This window comes from Nanorana parkeri, unplaced genomic scaffold (genome assembly GCF_000935625.1).
Source record: "Nanorana parkeri isolate BGI_ZX_2015 unplaced genomic scaffold, ASM93562v1 scaffold358, whole genome shotgun sequence".
Lineage (NCBI taxonomy): Eukaryota > Metazoa > Chordata > Amphibia > Anura > Dicroglossidae > Nanorana > Nanorana parkeri.
The window spans coordinates 375,270-395,506 of NW_017306626.1; the positions used below are offsets into that span (position 1 = coordinate 375,270).

A 20,237-nucleotide genomic window follows, 5' to 3' on the forward strand; every position below is an offset into this window, starting at 1 on the left:
GGAGGAGACCATGTTTTTCAACTGCCCCCATTGAGGTCTATGGGGTGAGGTTCTTTCTGATAAAAAAAAAGCTCATGTACTTTTTCCCAATTATCCATCAAGCTACAAGCATTACAACACTCAAATTAAAACCAATGGGATGCTCGACAAAACACTCAGATGTAAATGGGGCCTAACATTCTATCCTGTTGACAGAAAATGTTTCTTTTAAAGAAAGAGAAATCCTCTCCTAGACAGGTATCACCACAACAAGTGTCCCCATTGGATGACCGTAGATAATGAAGTAGTCACCGACACTCCAAAATTCATTCTTTATTGACATTAATGTTGACCATCAATGTCAATAAAGAAGAATTGACAGAATTAATTTTGGAGTGTCAGTAATTACTTAATTTTTTTATGGTTTAATTGGCATTGCTATCCGTGTTCACTGCAGCACCCAGCTGCAGATTGCGAGCAAATTCTGTTCAGGAGTGCGGTGGGATACAAATAGGCCCATTGGATGACTTTACCTCTTTTCAGTGACAGTGACAACTTAAACAGTTTGGATTTGCCTTCACTTTCTGTCCAAGCGTTTAATGGTCACCAGGACAAACACAGAGGGTGCAGCTCCCCAGCAAGTACACAGAGAACAATGAAACCTGACAGGGGTTCCAACCCTTCACCATTCTTTTCAAAACTGAAAAAAAATAAATAGTCTTTACATAAACTTTAAGTATTTCATGCCATTTTATGGAATAAAACATCTGTCTGGTCACTACTGAATTGTCTGTTTTTAGTGGGTGGGAATTACCCACTAACCTCTATTATCTTTAGAGACTGTGAGTTATAATACCTGAGTTCCCAGCCACATTTCCCTGTCATGGCCACTATATAATTGGATTAAATATAGCATATGGTGGGATAATCCTCCCCCTGCTCCATGAAGTGTGAGGCTCAAAGCTATGGAGAACAGCAATGAAAACTGCAATGGAAATATTTTGCAGTTGAGTTCTTTGTAGAAAGAAGCCAAAAAGAGATTCCGCCTAATCCAGTATATCAGTTCCAGCTCTGCACATTGATTTTTCATACAAATGATCTGAGCTCAAATTCTCCCATTAAGTCGCTGCATTACAATTGAACTCAGATTCACTCATTTAATCACTGTATTAAAAATGAACTCAGATTTACCCATTTAATCTCTATTACATGTGAACTCAGATTTACCCATTCAATCGCTTTATTAGATGGGAACTCAAATCCACCCATTCAATCACCATATTACAAGGAAACTCAAATTCACCCATTTAATCTCTGTATTACAAATGAACTCAGATTCACCCATTCAGTATCTATAATAAACTCAAACACACCTATTCAATATCTGTATGTCTATAACTTGGTTTCTGCATAGAAACTGTAGTCCTTGCTAGGCATAGATTCTAGCCTTCATAAGACATTGGTAAAAAAGCAGTGTAAAGCAGGGGTGGGCAACTCCGGCCCTTCAGCTGTTGTGGAAGTCTCATGAGGCATTGCAAGACTGACAATTAAAGGCATGACTCTCAGAGGCATGTTTGGGTTTGTAGTTAAAGCACAACTGTAGGGCCAGGGTTGCCCACCTCTGGTGTAAAGTCTCATATAGTTCAGTAGCTTCTTTTAACAGGTTTGTCTGCTGATTGTGAAGTATAGCATTATTGCTCCCTCAATGGGCTAACTTACCAGGGTACTGTATAGTTATTATAAAGGCTTTATAAATTACCATGTTGGAATTATAGTTGAAGAGTCCCATTACATCTATAGACATATACCAAATGCCTTATATTTTTTTTTAGCTGGAAATCCATTCCTAAAAAATGTAGACGCTATTTTTTGTTCTGCTGTTTTATGGAGAGAAAGCAGAGATCTGTAGACCCGGAATCAGATAGAATACAAGTACTTTATTACATATAATAAATTATTGCTTTAGCAGTGCTAAAGCAGTGCCACCTGGGTACCAATGCAGACTGGTGGGGACTCCTCAATGAGCTCCTGACCAGTCAAATGCTTCCTCTTTGTAAACAAGCCATTCAAAGGTTAATGGTAACCTCTTGGCCAGCTTGGCAACTTCAGCCTAGGATATTGATAGCCTTCAAATTGAACCAAGGGGACATTCGAGTACTGCAATATGGTATCTTCCATTGGTGACCTACTTCTAATTGTGCATGCTTTGCGACCATCACCTGGATCCTGACTTTACTACCCAGCAGGTCACTTACTTGTGTACGGTGTACAGTACAGTGAGAAGAAACTTGCCGTTGGTGAAGTATGAAAAAGTTGAACTTCCATGCTGAATGCTTATTTTATGTCAGTGACTTACTAGGAAATGAAGCCATAACAGCCACAGAGCTTGACCATATAAACAGCAAGTCAGTAATGTCAGAACACATATTTGTTTTTTGGCTCCTATGACTCTCGCCATACAATCTGGAATTCCCATGATCTCCTAATGGCCCAATTTGCCACCAGAGCCCTGAGAAAACCCACATCTCTACCCCCACAAATTAATGCAGCTCTGGGTGTATTCACAGCAGCTTGTCAGGCCCCTACATTCTCACAAGGGGGAAGCTTGCTTAGAGCTGTGTAAAGCTGTCCATAAATGGAGCAAATTTCCAGTTCTTGTTGAAATATTCGCAATTCGTTTTGAGGGTGGCCCTGTCAACAGTCTTTCACTTGACATCCGGGTGAAAAATTATCAGACGAACAGTGACTACAGCCAGTCAAATACTGTCACTGGTCAGGTATTCTGACAGCAGTATACCCACTGGTGTTAGAATACAAAAGCCTGGCAGGGGGGGATTTTTCCATCCACACTATTTAGCTTTGATGGTGGAATCTGTGAGATTTTTTTTAATTCAGCCTTCAGACTGAATACAAAAAATCTACTTGTGTATGGCCAACTTAAAGTGATATTAAACCTTACTTAAAAGTATATACATTGTGATGTAGACCCAAGCACTTACCTTGCTTGCATATCTGTTCTCTTTTTCCCACTGTGGCTGTGTGGAAGAATGTTCCCTTTGACGATCCTGCCTTTGGGTGGCTCCGTCCCCTTATAGGGACCCTTGGAGCCACCTATGCATGCACACTTCCATCTGGATACCTGTGTTTACCTCCACTAAAGCTTATGGTCCCATAGGCAACCCACCCCACCCTGCTCCTCCCTCCAGCTGCTGATTGACAGGGGTTGGAGTCAGCGCTGTGCCTGAATGTAAAGGTCACAGGGAGCGTGCAAGAGAAGCTGCGCAGGACGTGGAGTGCTGGCGGTGAGCAGATAGGATAATTAATTTTTTGAGCACCTTTATAAGGAAAAAATTTATTGAGTACTGTTGCACTGCTTGACATAACCCAGTACATGTAAAAAAAGGCCAAGGGATAAATACTTCTTTAAGTCTAGACTTTCAGAAAGTGAAACTGTACTCAAGTTTTTCAGGGCAGCTTGCTGGAGCAATAGGAGAGCATGGAGAAGGTAAGTACAGACACTATGCTAAGAAAAGCAACCGGATCACTTTAATGGCCACTACACCACCTACTTACCTTTCCTTTGCTCCACCGCCAATCAGTTCAGCCATCAACTGCAAAGAGAGCACTTTTTCCTCACCCCATATGGCAGCACTGGATACCTGAGCAACCAATTACCAAGCACCAACGGTGTCACATGAGACAAAGGGAAATGAGTCATATGTTCCTCCATAACTAAAAGTATTAAGCGGCAGAATGGTGCTGTGAGGGGTGAAGGAGAGGTGTGTGTATGCTGCCTCATGGGGAAATTAAAGTCAACCTATTGCTTAGCTCTACAAAAATAAAGCACATGTTTGCTTTAAAATTGGAATACAATGATCTTGTTAATGGATTATTTGGAACATATTGTCCTGTACATTTTAGTGTGTTATCTTGATTGGCTTTGCCAAACAAGAACATTAATAATACCAATCCCGTCGCTAGTAAATTTCTTGCAGGGATCATTTTCCAGGTGTGCTGGATTTCTGCGTCTCCAGACCGTGTGCTTTATTTCCACCTATTGCACCAGTCTCTACATCACTGCTGTGTCCTTGCAGCTCTGAAGAAACACAGAAGTGATGTAGCAGTATGTAGGGTGGAACCACAGTGTGACGAAGGCATCCCTCATACCCTGATGTGTTAGATGCTGCAGAGTGATGTGTAATGGTGCACACCATAAACTGGTAAGTTCTTTTATAGGCTGCATTTTGATTGTTAGTGATAGGGTCCTTGTATGTGTGGGATGACGATAGGACTAGTAATGGTATAACTGCATGAGGTGTGAGAGTGCAACACACATTTCAACCATTGACCATTGTATTGCTAATCGGGTAAATAAAGTTGACTAATGATATAAAATGTTTATATAAATTGAAATAAACATTTTTTAAACAGAACCAAACATTTAACACAACCGTAACTCTTGCAGGTGAGCCTGAATTTAAGTATGTTGGAAACATGCATGGCAATGAAGCCGTGGGCAGAGAACTTCTTATTTATTTGGCCCAATACCTCTGCAATGAATATCAGAAAGGCAACGAAACAATCATCAATCTGATCCACAACACTCGTATACACATCATGCCTTCCATGAATCCTGACGGGTTTGAGAAAGCTGCACAACAGGTGAGTGATGCCAGTGTCTGCAGCATGCGTCTGATATGTCACTGGTAATTATTATACATTGACACTATGTCCAGTATCTTTTTCAAGTAAGCTGGGTACAAACAAGTGTTCTGTAATATTACAAAAATGGTTACAAATGACTTTATTTATTACAGGTATTTATATAGCACTGTGCTTTACATACACAATAACAGGGAGAACATGCAAACTCCATGCAGATAGTGTCTCGACCAATCCAGGGACCTCAGTGCTGCAAGGCAGAAGTGCTAACCATGGGCTACTGTGTTGTGAGCTTTTCTCTTTTCATTGATCTAATGTGTGACGGTCAGAGGTCGGCCACCTGTTATATATCAGAGAGCTCACTGAGTGCCATATTGTGAGTGTTAAAACCTCTCAGATATCTATTTCTTCATAAAGCAAGGAATGACAAGCACATGAGAATTAGGGCATGGAGAGGGTTCTGACTGTGTGGTCTGGCTGGCACCAACTGGGTTAATTTGTGGATTGTGGTGGGGTATTTATATATATCCATTGATGGGCACCGCACTCAGATAAGAGTGAAAACTGCTCGGGTGTACTCTAGGTAAATAGTAGGGTTGCACAGATACCAAGTACAGTACTCGGTACAAGTACGAGTACAAGTACCGATACTTTTGAGCTGCAAGACTAGACTAGAGAAAAATTCAAAAATTAGGAGGCGGCTGTCATGTGTAAGGAGCACACGGAGCTCCTGGGATTTGTACATCTCTGTTTTAATGTACGATTTTGTTTTTATAAATATAAATAAAGGGATGCACCGATACCAGGTTTGCGAGTACGAGTACTGGTACTTGCCAAGTACTTACAAGTACGAGTATTGATACATTTTTGTTTATTTTCATGTGACAGTTTTTCTAAAACAATACAGAATAATGACTTCAGGGAAGTTGAGGTGCGCCAGAACCAGGTCCCAGCTGCAACCGCTGCAACCCTGGTAGTTCTCATGAAAATGCCAAGTATCTGCACTGGTACTCGAAAAGTATCTGTGCATCCCTAGTAAATAGATATAAATGCTCCAATGGAAGAGGCAATCATGGGTCTTGTAATCAAGCCATATAAGTAAATGTATTGAACCAATAAATGTATTCATGCTGCTTCACTACAAGACCCACGCTTGCCTCTTCCACTGGACCATATACTGTATTTAATGGCACAATGACATGTGAACATAAAGCATTTGCACTTTCATATTTTGATGTGTCAGTGATTCCTAGATTCATGCCATTTATTCCACTACCACCACACCGTTGTGGCGCTGAGCATGGGTGTTCCTAGATTTTTCACCTCCTGCAGGCAGGAGACAGTCATTTTGGTGTCACCCTCTCTGAAAAGTTGGGCGCTCTGTCATGGACCGAGAGCTTGACAGTTGCACGGGATAGGAGAGGACCTGTCTCCCCGCTCTTTGCCGGCTTTCATCACCAAGATGGCTGCCGGCAGCTGCTCTGGGTAACACCTAGGCTGGGGACGCCCCTGCATCTGGGTTCAGTTTCGTCGGTCATCTCGCCCAACTCACTGACCTCACTGGTTGCCAGGAACTGGGCAGGACGCTGGTCAGACCGTCCCAGGTTGCTAAGAGCTCTTAGCAACCTGGGACACTCGGGCCAGAATAGGGGCGACAGGTGTGTTGTGGCCCCCCTACTTGACCCAATGAAATGCCATCTGAGTCAACCGCCTCTGGCTGCCTCAACATAGGGACATCCCTGGCGCTTAGGCATGTTTGTGGGGCAGAATGCTGCAATACCAGGTTTCTATTGGTATCTATCTAGTTGTCCTGATTACCAATGCCTCTGGGGACAGAAAATGATGGGAAATTCTAATTTTTTATTTTTTCATCAGCCCCTGTGGCCAGGCGACCACAGAGGCTGACAGCGCTGACAGGTAAGAGGTGTGCAGCCCATCTGAGACCCTGCAGAGCCCACTATAGAGAGTCTATGGTGGGCTCTGCAGGGTCACTCCCAGGTGGGCTGTTTGGTATATCAGGTGGGCTCTGCAAGTGGCATGACTAGCAATCACGGGGCCCCATACAAAATGTTGCTAGCATCTTCACGTCCTATATACAGTGTATAGGACGTGATAACTCACGGGACCTTAGACCGCTGCAGCAGAGGGGGAGGGAGGCTGGAAGAACCGGTCTGAGAGTAAGCCATCTCCTGGGTTCAGGTGAGTATAATTTTGTTATTTTTACACCTAGATGCTCAAAAATGAGCAATTAACCCTTACAGTTCGGGGGTAGCCCCACTGCAAGGGTTAAGAAAGTTTGCCTGGAGTGCTGCTTTAAAGTGATCCTGTCACTAGGAAAAATAAACTATAAAAAATAAATATAAATGATTGGCTGGCCACTAAATCAACTGCTAGTTGCCTGGCTGCCACACTTATGCTTTATAGTCAAAAGGTTTCGGATCCGAAACAAGTATACGAATAAGGAATCCCAGCTTTTCTCAGACTTTTATTTGTTGCCTATTCCAGGACTGACACTCAGAAATATTGAAGCCAGTCGCAGCTAGGCAACTAGCATCTTCAGAATGAAACAAGAAATATTTATCTGGTGACAGGTACACTTTATTGTAGAAAGGCGTTGGAGGGAATTTATCAAAATTGGAGCAGACTGAATCTGGAGCAGTTGCCCAAAGTAACCAATCAGCTTCTCTCTTTCATTTTCAAAGCTTAACTGAATGAACTGAAGAGATAAGCTGATTGGTTACTATCAGGAACTGCTCCAGATTCTGTCTGCCCCAGTTTTCATAAACCCCCGTTATGTTTTCCAGTATAGAATATTAGTGTGCTCTCGCTCCCTCTAGTGGTCGTTTTGAAGCCCTGTTTTAGATAGGTAAAATGGTAAATGTTTCATTATACAGCAATTTAAAAAAAATGTTTCCTGAGTGAAACTCATAGGACGCGTGTAAGTGAATATCTAACATCAAACTCAGATTAAGGCATTTCTGTTCATTTATTTGCAAATTCAGACAGACTAGCGAAAGCAAGAGAACGTAACCTTAATGTGTGTCTGTTTATGTCTAAAGTGTTTCGTACGCATGTTAACCTACTTTTATAACCCTTTTAAAAGCCTGGCGATATCAAAGACTGGTTTGTGGGTCGCAGCAATGCCCAGGGTATTGATCTGAATAGAAATTTCCCTGACTTGGATCGTATTGTGTACATTAATGAGAAAGATGGAGGCAACAACAATCACTTATTGCAGAACCTGAAGAAGTCAGTCGACCAAAACACCAAGGTATCAATCCATATGAACTTAATAAAATCATAATGCATCAACCTATAGTGATCACCCATCATCAGACTGCAGGAAACTGAAATCTGATTGGATAATAAAGGCTCCTGTACTTTGCACAACCTTACACACCTTCCCATTGGCTGGTTCAATAATTATTCCACTTGTGGAATATGGTTTAAACAATATACATACTATCCATTTGTCTTTTCCAGCTTGCCCCTGAAACCAAAGCTGTCATTCACTGGATTATTGATATCCCATTCGTTCTTTCTGCTAATCTACATGGAGGTGATCTGGTTGCTAACTATCCTTATGACAAGACTCGCAGTGGTAAGTCTTCTAAACAAAAACAAAAGTAGCATAGGCAAAAACCCTGAGGGATTAGGTGCAGGGGTCTGACTAAATTCCCCTTGGCTCTCACACAAAATGTAAACCACAACATAAGTAAGGGGATTTCTGTGCTCCCAGGCTAGCACATGGGAGCACCATGTTTTTTAGCTGGATTTTGTAATTGTGGAGACTAAAGCAGGAAAAATTTAAATGCCTATTGTCATCTGAAGTGATGAGACCCCAAGGTGGGCAGCAAAAGAAGCAGAAACCATAGCGGAGAAAACTTGCCACCAAACTCCCTTACACATACAGAATTCATACATACACCAGCAAACAGATGGATGGCCCTCGTAGACTACATATATCTGAAATATCAGTTTTCCTTTAAGCCTGAAAATGTGTAAAATAGTCACTTCCTGGCTTTTTCCTCAGTTTTTCACGAGAAAAAAGCCTTTATCACCAGGTCTGACAGGGTGACAAATCAAGGGTACTTTTCACAATACTTATCCAGTGATAAAGCTGTTCTCTACTTTTCACCGTTTATTAAACAGGTACATTGCTATTACTCTCTGTGTATTTTTCACAGTGAAGAGAAAAGACAACATTTTCAGTTCCTACCTGACTTATCACGATTTATTAAACACCACTTGAGAGACTTTTCACTTTGATAACGTGAGAAAAACCTTCTCAATGCTTATCACACTCTTTTCACAGTTTATTAAACGTACACCTACACCTTATCTGATAAAAGGGAAAAAGAAAAGCTTAAATCAAGGTTAGATATGAGCACCAAGGGACTATGGGCTTTGTATTTATTGCTGCTGCTGAATAGTTTTAGAGTTTCTTTTCTTCCCATATACAGTATGTGTCTTTTTCATTAAGACATTTTAGATAAAAATACTTATTTCAGATATTTTATGGAAACAGCCTCATCTTGACTTTTGCAGGCATTTTCTTTACAGTCCTGCATAATAGGATAAGTAATTGGCTATGTGCATTGTTTTCTTCTTAGCAACATAGTTATGTATTTATGGCAAACAAAATGTCGCTTGTCCAATTTTTTATGAAAAATGCAAAATAACTGCAAAGTGAATGAGTAGTTTGAATCCAGCTGCACCGCAAAAGAAAGTCCAGCATTGAAACAAAAATTGAAAAACCCACCTACTGTGTTTCCCGAAAATAAGACCTACCCCGAAAATAAGACCTAGTACTATTTTTTGGAGTTGCTAAAATATAAGACCTACCTCGAAAATAAGACCCAGTTGTGACCATTCCCAGGGCTGGTGGTGGCATAATGGGGAACTTGAAGGGGAACTAGAGAATCAGTGATGCCAACAAAGCCAGCGTTTGGGGAAGCGAGGCGGCATCGGAGTGAGCAGAGCCACCTCTATAGCGCCGTCTCCTGTCACAGGCGGAGTAATACCAAATGCACTCCGCCTGTGAGGAATCGATAGTTAAAGCGCGCTTCGCTCATTCTGGCCAGCGATTGGTTACCAAATTGCTCTTGGAAAGGAACTGCACCCCTGATTGCCAATATCACCCTATTCTTAACTTTGCCATTTTGGATTATTTAATTTGGATTTGCATTAACTTTGGATTGTTGTACATTAAAAAAAAATAAGACCTAACCCAAAAATAAGACTTAGTGGGCTTTTTTGAGCCCAAAAAAATATATAAGACAGTGTCTTATTTTCGGGGAAACACGGTAGCAGTAAGTTCTCAAGACATTCACCAATACACTGTCTGCAAAACACACTGGGGCTCCTGAAGCATCTTGACTTGGACAACTTTCTTAAGCTCAGATGAATGGGGGTGCTGCATGTTCCTTGGAAGCTTAACAAAACCTCTAGGTTTCTGAAATTACTTTTTACTTGGAAGCTGGCTAGCTCTACTTCTTTAGCTCTAAGACCTAAGTACAGCCCTAGCAGATGATGCAATTCCATTGCTGCCCTGCAACACAGTGTCCCCAGTACAGGCTACCTAAAATGAGTTCTACAAGCAGCAGCAGTAGCACTCAACAAATATCATTCTCATAGCAATGATACAGTATAGTTTCAGTAGAATAGATTGCTTTAATATGTGCTACTCTAGTTCTTTTCAAGATGAAAACCAGAAAACTGGACTTTTTGCTGCTTGGTCTTATCATGTATAAATATTCCCCTGGACTTTTTCAGTTCTTTGCAAACAGCTAGGCTAGAGTTCAATGAGGTCCATCTGCAACACCATACATTATAACTGGTCATTTTCATCTCAGAGATCATTGCCCTACACTCTCACACTAATCTTCCCTGTAGCCCTCAACATTACCTATCCCAGCTTAGCTTCTTGTTTGAATACTCACCTCTCTTGTGTTGGATCCTTTGTACCGCTGTGTCACTGACTTCCATTCGAAGGGTGCTTTATTTAAAATAAAAATATATATGAATATATGATTGTAATGTTATAAACGGCTTTTCATGGAGCACTTTTATTATCCCCAGCACTAAACAACATAACCTTTATGAACACAACACCATTTATCCCACTTTGCCAGAAATGAATTTATTTTCTGTCTTGCCAATAAAGCATTTTGTCTCTGACTTTAGAGACTGGTCCTTTTGCTGATTTATGGTAATGATATCCTTTGTCCTTGTAGGCAGCGTTCATGAATACAGTGCTTGTCCTGATGACAACATCTTCCAAAGCTTGGCCCGTGCATATTCTTCTCTCAACCCAACAATGTCTGACACAAACCGGCCACCATGTCGGAAGAACGATGATGAAAGCAGTTTTGTAGATGGGACAACAAATGGTGCTGCCTGGTACAGTGTTCCTGGAGGTAAGCTTCCATTGCAGGTCCTTTTGTATAACTGTGATATGCAAGGTAGTCTAAAGAATAAAGCCTGCAGTCTAATCAGACTTCTAATGGATAGCTATTTAGGGTGCATGTTACTAAATGTGGTCTCGGTTCCTAAAACTGTAAAACTGGTAATATGCAAACTAGCTCTTTATCCAGACATGCAGCCTAATCTGTGGTTTGCTCCCACTCCTACTGGACCCCATTCACACCTGAGCATTTTGTAGCCGGAATGCCTAGACGCTACAACACTCAAGTGGAGGAATCCCATCGTTGTTTTAAAAGGCCCCTGTTCACACCTGAGCGATGTAGCAAAATGTGTTTCAAATGTTTTGGACCCAATAGATTTCAATTGGAGCATCTAAAAAATACGTGAACAATGCCCCTATTGGGTATTTTTAAGTTTCCTTTGTCTAGTAACTAGTATCTAGCTTTGCATTGGCTAAAAACAAAAATAAAATGTTCAAGCCTGAATTTCTTGCAAAAACACCTATACAAATGCTAAACAAATGCCAGAAAAAACACCCAAAGACACTCAGCTCAAGTGTGAACAGAGCCTAAGACCGTGAGCAGATGAACTCAAATTGTGTCAGTTTGTAAATAAACTTCCCATAATACTTTCCCATAATAAACTATTATGGGAAAAAGTGTGTCAGACAACTATATAAGGAAGACATGTCCCTTTCCTTCTGCTGCTTTAAGGGCACAGACCGAGTGTGCCTAATAGTAAATCCATGTTTGCTTACAATAAAGCTTAAACGTTAAAGTTTCAGATTTATTTCTTGTTCATTCATTTTAAATCCCTCGGGGGCATTTTTTTACTTGCATAAACATTTTCTATTGAGTTTCCCATAAAAACATGGAAAAAAAAGAAGTATTTTCCAGAACATTCAATAAAACTTTAGAATAACATTTAACTGGCTGCTGTGAATATTGAGTAACACCTCTTTTATTTCACCTTTTTTCCACGTGTTTTGTATATACAGTAATGGCAGTGAAGCTTCAATATGCACATCTGGAAATGCTTAGTTTTAGTGAGGGTAGAGGAACGTAGCAGTGATTAATGTTGTGTTCAATTATACAGGTGGTAATGCAGAGGGGGGTTCAGAGAGCAGTGAAGAATAGGGCATTTGTTTGATGTCTGTTGCTCTCCACTTGTGGACCTGTACACAACCTGTACACAACTGCTTTGCTGCCTTCCTGTTTTAGTAGATGGAACCAACATGAGCTATAGTTAGTATCTAGAGCAGGGCTGGGCAAATCCCAGGGACCAGGTTGCCAGTGCGCATTAAAAATGACAGCTGGTGCCTAAATTTTAGGTTTTCACTAGTTGTTGTCAATGGAGCTGGCTCCTAGAAAAAAAATCCTTCTGGCTCCTGGATTGGACCGGCTCCTCAACTTGAATCGGACACATGTTACATATTACATTGTTTATAACCTGCAGTTCCAGGATGTGGTTTCAATGAAGTCTCTCACTGTTGAACAATGTGCTTGAATTCCAGGTATGCAAGATTTTAATTATTTAAGCAGTAATTGTTTTGAGATAACTGTGGAGCTGAGCTGTGACAAGTTTCCACCTGAAGAACTACTAAAGAATTACTGGGAAGAAAACAAGGACTCTCTAGTGAACTACATTAAGCAGGTATGTTTGTTTTCATTGAAGTAATGCTTGTGTTTGTTAATTGCTATCCTAATATTCTGGAAGCATGAAAGCTAGAGTTTATCCAGTGTTGAATAGCTTTAGTTATCCTACTAGCCAAATAAAACAGTTGGAAAAAAAAACTAAAACTTGTCGATTTACCAGAATCTTTCTGTGCAGGGAAATAAGGAAAATCCACTGTGGTTAAAGATGGATATCCTTTAATATACATAGTTGCAGCATATAAACATTTTGTAATTTAATATTATTTAAAATTGCTTTTTGTTTCAGTCTGCAGCTCTCTGATTATTTAAAAGGGACACAAATTCAGAGGTGCCATCCTTTACCATTGCAACACACGGGGTGTTCTGTACCTGCTTAGTGTACAGAGAACCCCTGAAGTGGAATTACCTGATCACGTGATTTGTCAGCAGTATTTCTCTTATTACTACACTGGGACTGATTAGTTGATGTTAGCAGGCAGTCTGTCCCTCTTAGCACTCCCTTCCTTTAGTTTGGGGTCTTTACCGGAATGATATGTCTCCGTATAAAAAACTAATTGTTGATAATCTATTTGACTGTGCCCTTAATAGAAGCAGCTGTAGGAATTTTTTTAAAGTGTATTTCCACTTTTGCAGTCAAATTTAGGACTATATGTTTGTTCTGTGTTCCCATTCGCACAGCATACCCAAAAATAATTGTAATTAAAAAAAAATCTTACCTTTCTAGTTTTGAGCAGGATTATACACTGATCTCTCATCCCCTATTACCGCACTATAGTCACATGGAAATGGCACTAAAAAAAGTCAACTCGTCTTTATATAAACAGATATAAAGATTGTGTGAATCCGTCTTTGTGACACAATATAATCTAAAATTCTCAAGACACTATGTTGCTCCACCCAGAGGCAGAAAAGTCCAAAACCAACACCTTTTCTTTGGATAACAGTTGCAAAACACCACACTGAGTGCAGTCCAAGATTTAGGGAATGTGTTCCCACTGTGTTCCCACACCACTACATTCAGAAAGGTGCACTTACCAAAGGAGATGGACCTCAGATTAAAAAAGTGCACACAGCGTAATGATAGACAGCATCAGGTTTTAAGGAAATCATGTTCTCCTGCTTGCTGGACCTCAACAACACTGGCTAGTTCCCATCATTTGCCGTGGGTTTGTGGCTCATCTCAGGATGTGCCATGGCAAGTGAGTGGAAAACATGGTGTTGTTGAGGCCTATGTCTATCATAGCGTAGCTTTGCGTAATTTTTTAATGGAAGCACATAGTGAATGGTTGTAGATGTGCGATATTTAAAATGGTAATGCACTAATGCACAGATTGCTTTCTGCATTTTATGTACTTTCAACACTGAGAGAGGTTTGTGGATATGAAGTGATCATAAAGGGAAATCCTGCATGTTATCTGGATGTCTATATCGGTGTCTGACATATGACCATTATATGAATGTTAATAAGCACTGCTTGTCCTTTATAATCTGAGATCTATGTCCTTTAGTAAGCGCACGTTGTTCTGAAGGTGGTGGTGTGTGAACACACTTGGAGTACATTCTTTGAAGTGAATTTCCTCTTTCGCAGACAAATTGGGATAACAGCTATTTTATATTTGTTACATATTCACATCGCATAGGCTAAAAAAAATAAATGCTTCTTGCAGTTTAAATAGCTTTTACTTGGGTTAGGGTTTTAAGGGTTAAAATTTGTTTTTGCTCCTATTTCTTTTAAATGTTACGAGGGGCTGTAAGGGTCTTGTCCATTCAGAGGTGGCTTGTCCATTGTATGTTAATGAAGTTTATCAGATAAACACAATCCTCAAATTTCCGTCCCAAGACTTTCCATTAGGACAGACCACTGTGAAAGAAAAACCTGGAATCAGCCATCTTGACTGATCTAACAACACATCTAAATGGCAAGATTATTTTAAAGTTATTTTTCCGTATGCTGTGTGAATAGGAACACATAACGAACATATGGAGGGGTTTTCCTAAATCTAACTGCAAAAGTGAAAAAAAACTTTAAGTCTAGGACTGCTCATGGTATTTTTTGGAATTGTTGTTCACAGAAATAATTTTCCACAAAGGAGGGTGATTACAAAGGTGTGTCTCAGGTGTCTTGGTAGGCAGCCATTATTAAAATAAAAACCCGCCTGGAGCTTTTTTTTTCTTTTTCCTGTAACCCTTCCAGAATACCCCCTTTCCCCCAGCAATTAAGAGAGGAAATGCTCCCACTGCAAGTATGATTTCAACTTTCCGTTGCCACGCTTTAAAATGAAATACATTTGTAACTAAAGGGTGTTTGTGCCTGGAGTTTTTCTTCAGACTCTGGTGGACATAGCCTCCCATCACCTATATTTATTTTTCAGGTGCATCGTGGAGTGAAAGGATTTGTCAAGGACCATCAGGGAAATCCCATTGCTAATGCATCAATATCTATAGATGGGATCAACCATGACACAACCACAGGTGAGTCTGGAAAACATCCTAGGCTGGGTCATTTAATGAGTACATACATATTTAAAATAATTGAACTTCATTCTTAATGCAGTTATGAGTGTTCTGGCAGATGGAGAAATAGGACTTATTTTCACATTGCGCAAAGCAATAGACCTTATTACTAATGCAATGCATTGTTATTTTTATGTTTTTTTGCTAAACATGCACCTCTCGAAATTCCTGTGTGTGGTCAAAAATACAGGAGAGGTCCAATTGTATTGGGAATAAAAAGTGCATTGATGTGTATATGTGAGAATGTAGGGAACATACTGTAAGTGTGTGAACCTGTCTGACCCACCAACATGGATAAACTTAAAGGAGAACTATGAGGTGAGTGCTTTTCACTCACCTCATAGTTCTAGCCGACCTGTGACAATGAAACTGTCACAGGTCAGCTCAGTAGATCGGACAGTGAGTTCGCTCACCTCGCGATCCTGTCACAGCCCTCTGCAGTGACAATTAGAAACATAATTGTCAGGATCCGCTTCAGCTGCGGCGTCTCATTATACCACAAGCTGTAGCTCGCGGTATACTGAGCTTAGGGTGACGGGAGGACGCTAGTTTGTGTCCTCCCGTTACCCTAAGGAGAACTATGGGGAATAGCCTTAACCCCATAGTTCTCCTTTAAACTAATATTACTGAGACATGTCTAGGCACCTTGTGGCCCATGCAAAACACGTTGTGTTTAGATCAGATCCTGTGTGCCCAGTGAGAATCCTGGATCCGAGGCCAACACTGTGTAGATTGGCCAAAATAGGTGTCCACGTGTGACATTTGAATGAAATGAGGCAGGGGGTAGCACCAGGAGGATGTGAGGCTTAATTGGGGCCAAGAAAGAAATGGAAGCTCTGCCTGAGCCTAGGATCCAGGGTTCTCCTCAGTGAGAATGGAGCTAATAAAGAAGTACAGTAGGTATTTCTGCATTTTGTCAGTAATCTTCCTTAATGCATTTTGATCCTGACAGATTTACTTTAAGCTATCCATATGTATATAATCCCTAAGTATGAAATTAACTTATTTTAGGTCCCTTTTGGTCTGTTATATTTGTCAACACACTAGTAAAAAAGAACATTCTAATACAGCAAATTTATTTTTTTTAAACTATGAATGTGTTTACATTTTGTTAAAAGTAAATGCAGAGTACCTTTTCTGAGTGCTTTGTTTGGCAGTCACGTGACTGCACCGCCTCCTTTTCTCATCCCTCTTCCCCATAGCAGGAGAAGTATCTGCAAAGTAAGGGGGCAGGTATTCAGGTCACACACAGCGTCTTCCCAGTAGGTTGTAACTGACCTCTGTAGTGTAGTGCTCTCATTCTCCTCATCCCTGTGCCCAAAGCATGCGACATGCCTCTCCACCACCTGCTGTCTTCCTTCCCCTGAATGGGTCCATGGATGCCTGGGATCATCGCCTACTTGTCCTCCTCCTTTTCTTGGACACTGCAAGTTTCTCCAAGTGATGTAGGCGGGTAGCTGTGACATAGGTGGGTAGCTGTGACGTAGGCGGATGGCCTGTGTTTACACTTCACACAGTGGGGAAGTAAGTTCCCCCTCTGTGTACTATGCAGCTTTGACAGCGAGGCTCCTGCTGGGAGCCACTGCCAATCAATCCAGGCAGGGCTGGGTGGGGGGCTAGCTGGAAAATGGACTACAGAGGCATGCCATGTGTAGGCACGGTGTCCTATAATTCCTAGCAGCCTTCCAAGGGACACCAACTAACCACATCAGCATGGATCTACATCCCTGCTTGTTTTGATCAGTTTCAAACAGTAAACAAAGGGAACTGACAGGATCAGCAGGTATTGATAAAACAAAGAAAAAAGTAAATAAATAACAGGCTGCAGTTAACATTACCGACTAGCATATAAATGCAAACCCGTATAGCTAATACGAATTTATGGGGTAACATACACTTTATACTACTGTAAGCATTTTGTTATAGGTGCTGTCTAAATACACAAAAAATCCTGTCAATTGATGACTTCCTGTGCCATCTGCCTGTGCTGGATTGTTATCAGTTACATTGTTCCCAGTTTCCATCTCAGAAATATGTTTTCAATCTGTATAACTAAGCACTATTAGAACTTATCACATCAGTTTTACAAAGAAGAGAAAGCCGTAAGAGAGGGGGCAAGCTGAACCTCTGAAGGTTTGTTTGGGCAGCTGCTGGGCTGTCTGCAGACCTTTAATAGAATAATTGATCTATTCTTTTTCTTTTTTGTCTTAGCTAAGGACGGTGATTACTGGAGGCTGCTTGCACCTGGAAACTACAAAGTCACTGCTTCAGCTCCTGGCTTTCTGGCAATCACTAAGAAAGTAGCTGTTGCTTATAGTCCTGCTACTAAGGTAATGATATTCTAGGAGCTCTTTGTAATTGATTAATATAAAACATGGATAATGTCACTGATGATACTTCTGTTTTCAGCACTGGGAGCCTGACAGCAGGGCCGGTGCTAGGATCTTTGCCAACACAGGCAAAGTTGAATTTTTGCGCCCCCCCACCCCGCAACCAACCCCCGACAACAGTGTTAGTTTTCCCTGCAATGCACAGAGAACCAGAGCTGCTACATTAAAATACTACCCTTAAGGTGCCTATACACCTTACATTTATCTGCAGATTTTTCTCTGCGATCACATTTTCGTCCAAAAATCTGCCAGTTGATTAGGAGTGCACAACCTCAATTACTGTACAACTGGCAGAAATTTCATCTTTCAAGCAGGCTAGAAAACGTTTGTCTAGTTGGATGAAAATTGACAGGTTAGTGGTGTTTTTTGTACAACAAAAATCTCAACATGAAAACTGCACATGCTCAAGAGAAAATCTGTTCTTTCGATCCCCGAAAATCAGCCAGTTAGTGGTGCTGACGAACGTTGATTGCGAACTACATTGGTCAGTGCGTGATGGGCTGTTTGAACGAAAATTGAACGAGGGTGAGATGTCTGGACAAAAAAAGTTGTACAATGATTGTAAGCTGCATGGGCACCTTAACACTTAATGCTCAAATACCTTAACACTTAAGGTGCCCATACACTTTACAACCCTCGCAAGACTTCTGTCTTGCAAGGGTTGTAAAGTAATTTTAAAAAACGTACAATCTGACCCATCTTGGACAGGCAGATCGTACTTGCGATCATTGCAAGCTCGCCCCCCTGACTGCAATGCTGAACGGGCAGTGTGCGTGTGCGCATACCGGCCCGTTCGGCAGTCATCTCTCGATCATGTTAAAAACCAGCCGAAAATCGTACGATTCTCGGCTGGTTTTCCAACATGCTTGAATGCGACCGTACAGTATGCGACCGTACAGTAGAAACGGTCGCACGCCTTCCATACACTGCACGATTATCGTACGATCGCGGGATTTCCCGCGATTCTCGTACGAGAATCGTGCAGTGTATGGGCACCATAACCCTTCCTCTAATACGAGCCTTTAAAATGGAAATAAAGCACTGACTTGCAAGCCAGAAGCATTGTATTGTAGAAGATACAAAAATGCAAGTTGGCAGCTGAACTGAATGGTTTGTGTAACCACTTGAGTACCAGTCTGTAATACCTTTTCATTACCAAGCCATTGTTCAGCTTTCAGTGCTGTGAAAGCTTGACTGACAGTTACTCAAATAATTGAATTTTAGAACATGTTTTTGAGACAGATAGAATTTTCTTTTAATGGTATTTAGTAAACGCAGGGTTTTTAATTTTTACTACAGAAAGGAAAACAAGACCCTTTTCCCCCTTACTTTCTGTTAACAAAATGACACCTTTTTGGAAAGTAGAAACCTCTAGATTACCTAATTTTTTTAGCAAAAATTATTTGGAAATGATTTAACATGCTGGTATTAAGGGAGTTAAAACATGGACCTTGGTAATGGCACACTTGATAAAGCATATATAGGTCATACACAGGGATCAGGAGGTGAAGCGGTTACTGTACAGGTCATATAGTTTGTAATGTGGGAGGATGGAGATGAATGGGTTAATGTACAGATCTGAAGGATGAGGAAGGTGAAGAGGTCATAATACATGTTGCAGAGAGACAGTGTGGAGAGGAGGGAGACTGAAAGGGTTACATTTTATTTGCAACTGCTGGTGCCATGATATGTGCAGTGCTTAGGAACGAATTATAACTCATTTGTTCATCAGTTCCTGTTTCCTTTCCTTCTTCTGTTGTAAGAGGAAGGGGAGGGCTCTTTGATGCTAACACAGAGGAGGAGGGGGGGGGGTTTTAAAAATGACAGAAAAAAGTGTGGAGAGGAGGGAGACTGAAAGGGTTACATTTTATTTGCAACTGCTGGTGCCATGATATGTGCAGTGCTTAGGAACGAATTATAACTCATTTGTTCATCAGTTCCTGTGTCCTTTCCTTCTTCTGTTGGAAGAGGAAGGGGAGGGCTCTTTGATGCTAACACCAGGGAGGAGGGGGGGGGGGGTTATTAAAATGGCAGACAGAATCTGGAGCATTTGCCCATGGCAGTCAATCAGCTTCTCTCTTAGGTTTGTTTAGTTAAGCTTTAAAAAAGAAAGAGAGAACCTGATTGGTTGCCATGGGCAACTGCTCCAGATTCTGTTTGCTTCAGTTCTGATAAATCCCCCTCATACTGTTTACATCATGTGATCGCTGTCATTGATCTAATTACAACCAATCACAGCTTGGATCGACTCTGTACACAGTGCTTGTGAATGGACCCATCCAAGGATGGATCCATCAGCATTAAGAGCGACCTGTGGGCTATTTCTGGATTGATGTTTATAAATGTCATTCCAAAAATAGTTCTGATGTTTTTTTTAACAATAGGGCAGTAGGGAGGCAGTAAACATCATTAAAAATCCTTATAATATACATAGGTGGCTCTTTCAAGCAGATCAGATACCACTATCTGCAAGACACCAAAGTGTTTACTCGAAATTGTGCCTGCATTTTACCAGTTATTCATAAAATGCAGTGCCTTAGGGTGGAGCCTGAGGTGTCCTTAAGAGTGTTCTTTACATAACTCTGCAGAGAACACTCTGTGATAGGAGACA

General features: G+C 41.0%; 1 protein-coding gene across 2 annotated transcripts in view; it reads left to right on the top strand.

The window, feature by feature from the left end:
- The window catches only part of CPE (carboxypeptidase E), a 45,059-nt gene that overhangs the window by 23,993 nt on the left and 829 nt on the right, over positions 1-20,237 (top strand). The window contains exons 2-8 of one of the 2 annotated variants that reach the window (XM_018558786.1): positions 4,445-4,641; positions 7,745-7,912; positions 8,125-8,246; positions 10,882-11,060; positions 12,581-12,720; positions 15,095-15,194; positions 17,448-17,566. In XM_018558786.1, coding sequence (XP_018414288.1) covers positions 4,445-4,641; positions 7,745-7,912; positions 8,125-8,246; positions 10,882-11,060; positions 12,581-12,720; positions 15,095-15,194; positions 17,448-17,566 — 1,025 coding nt within the window. Of the gene's footprint in view, positions 1-4,444; positions 4,642-7,744; positions 7,913-8,124; positions 8,247-10,877; positions 11,061-12,580; positions 12,721-15,094; positions 15,195-17,447; positions 17,567-20,237 lie in introns of both variants that reach the window. The other variant, XM_018558784.1, reaches the window with a different exon arrangement.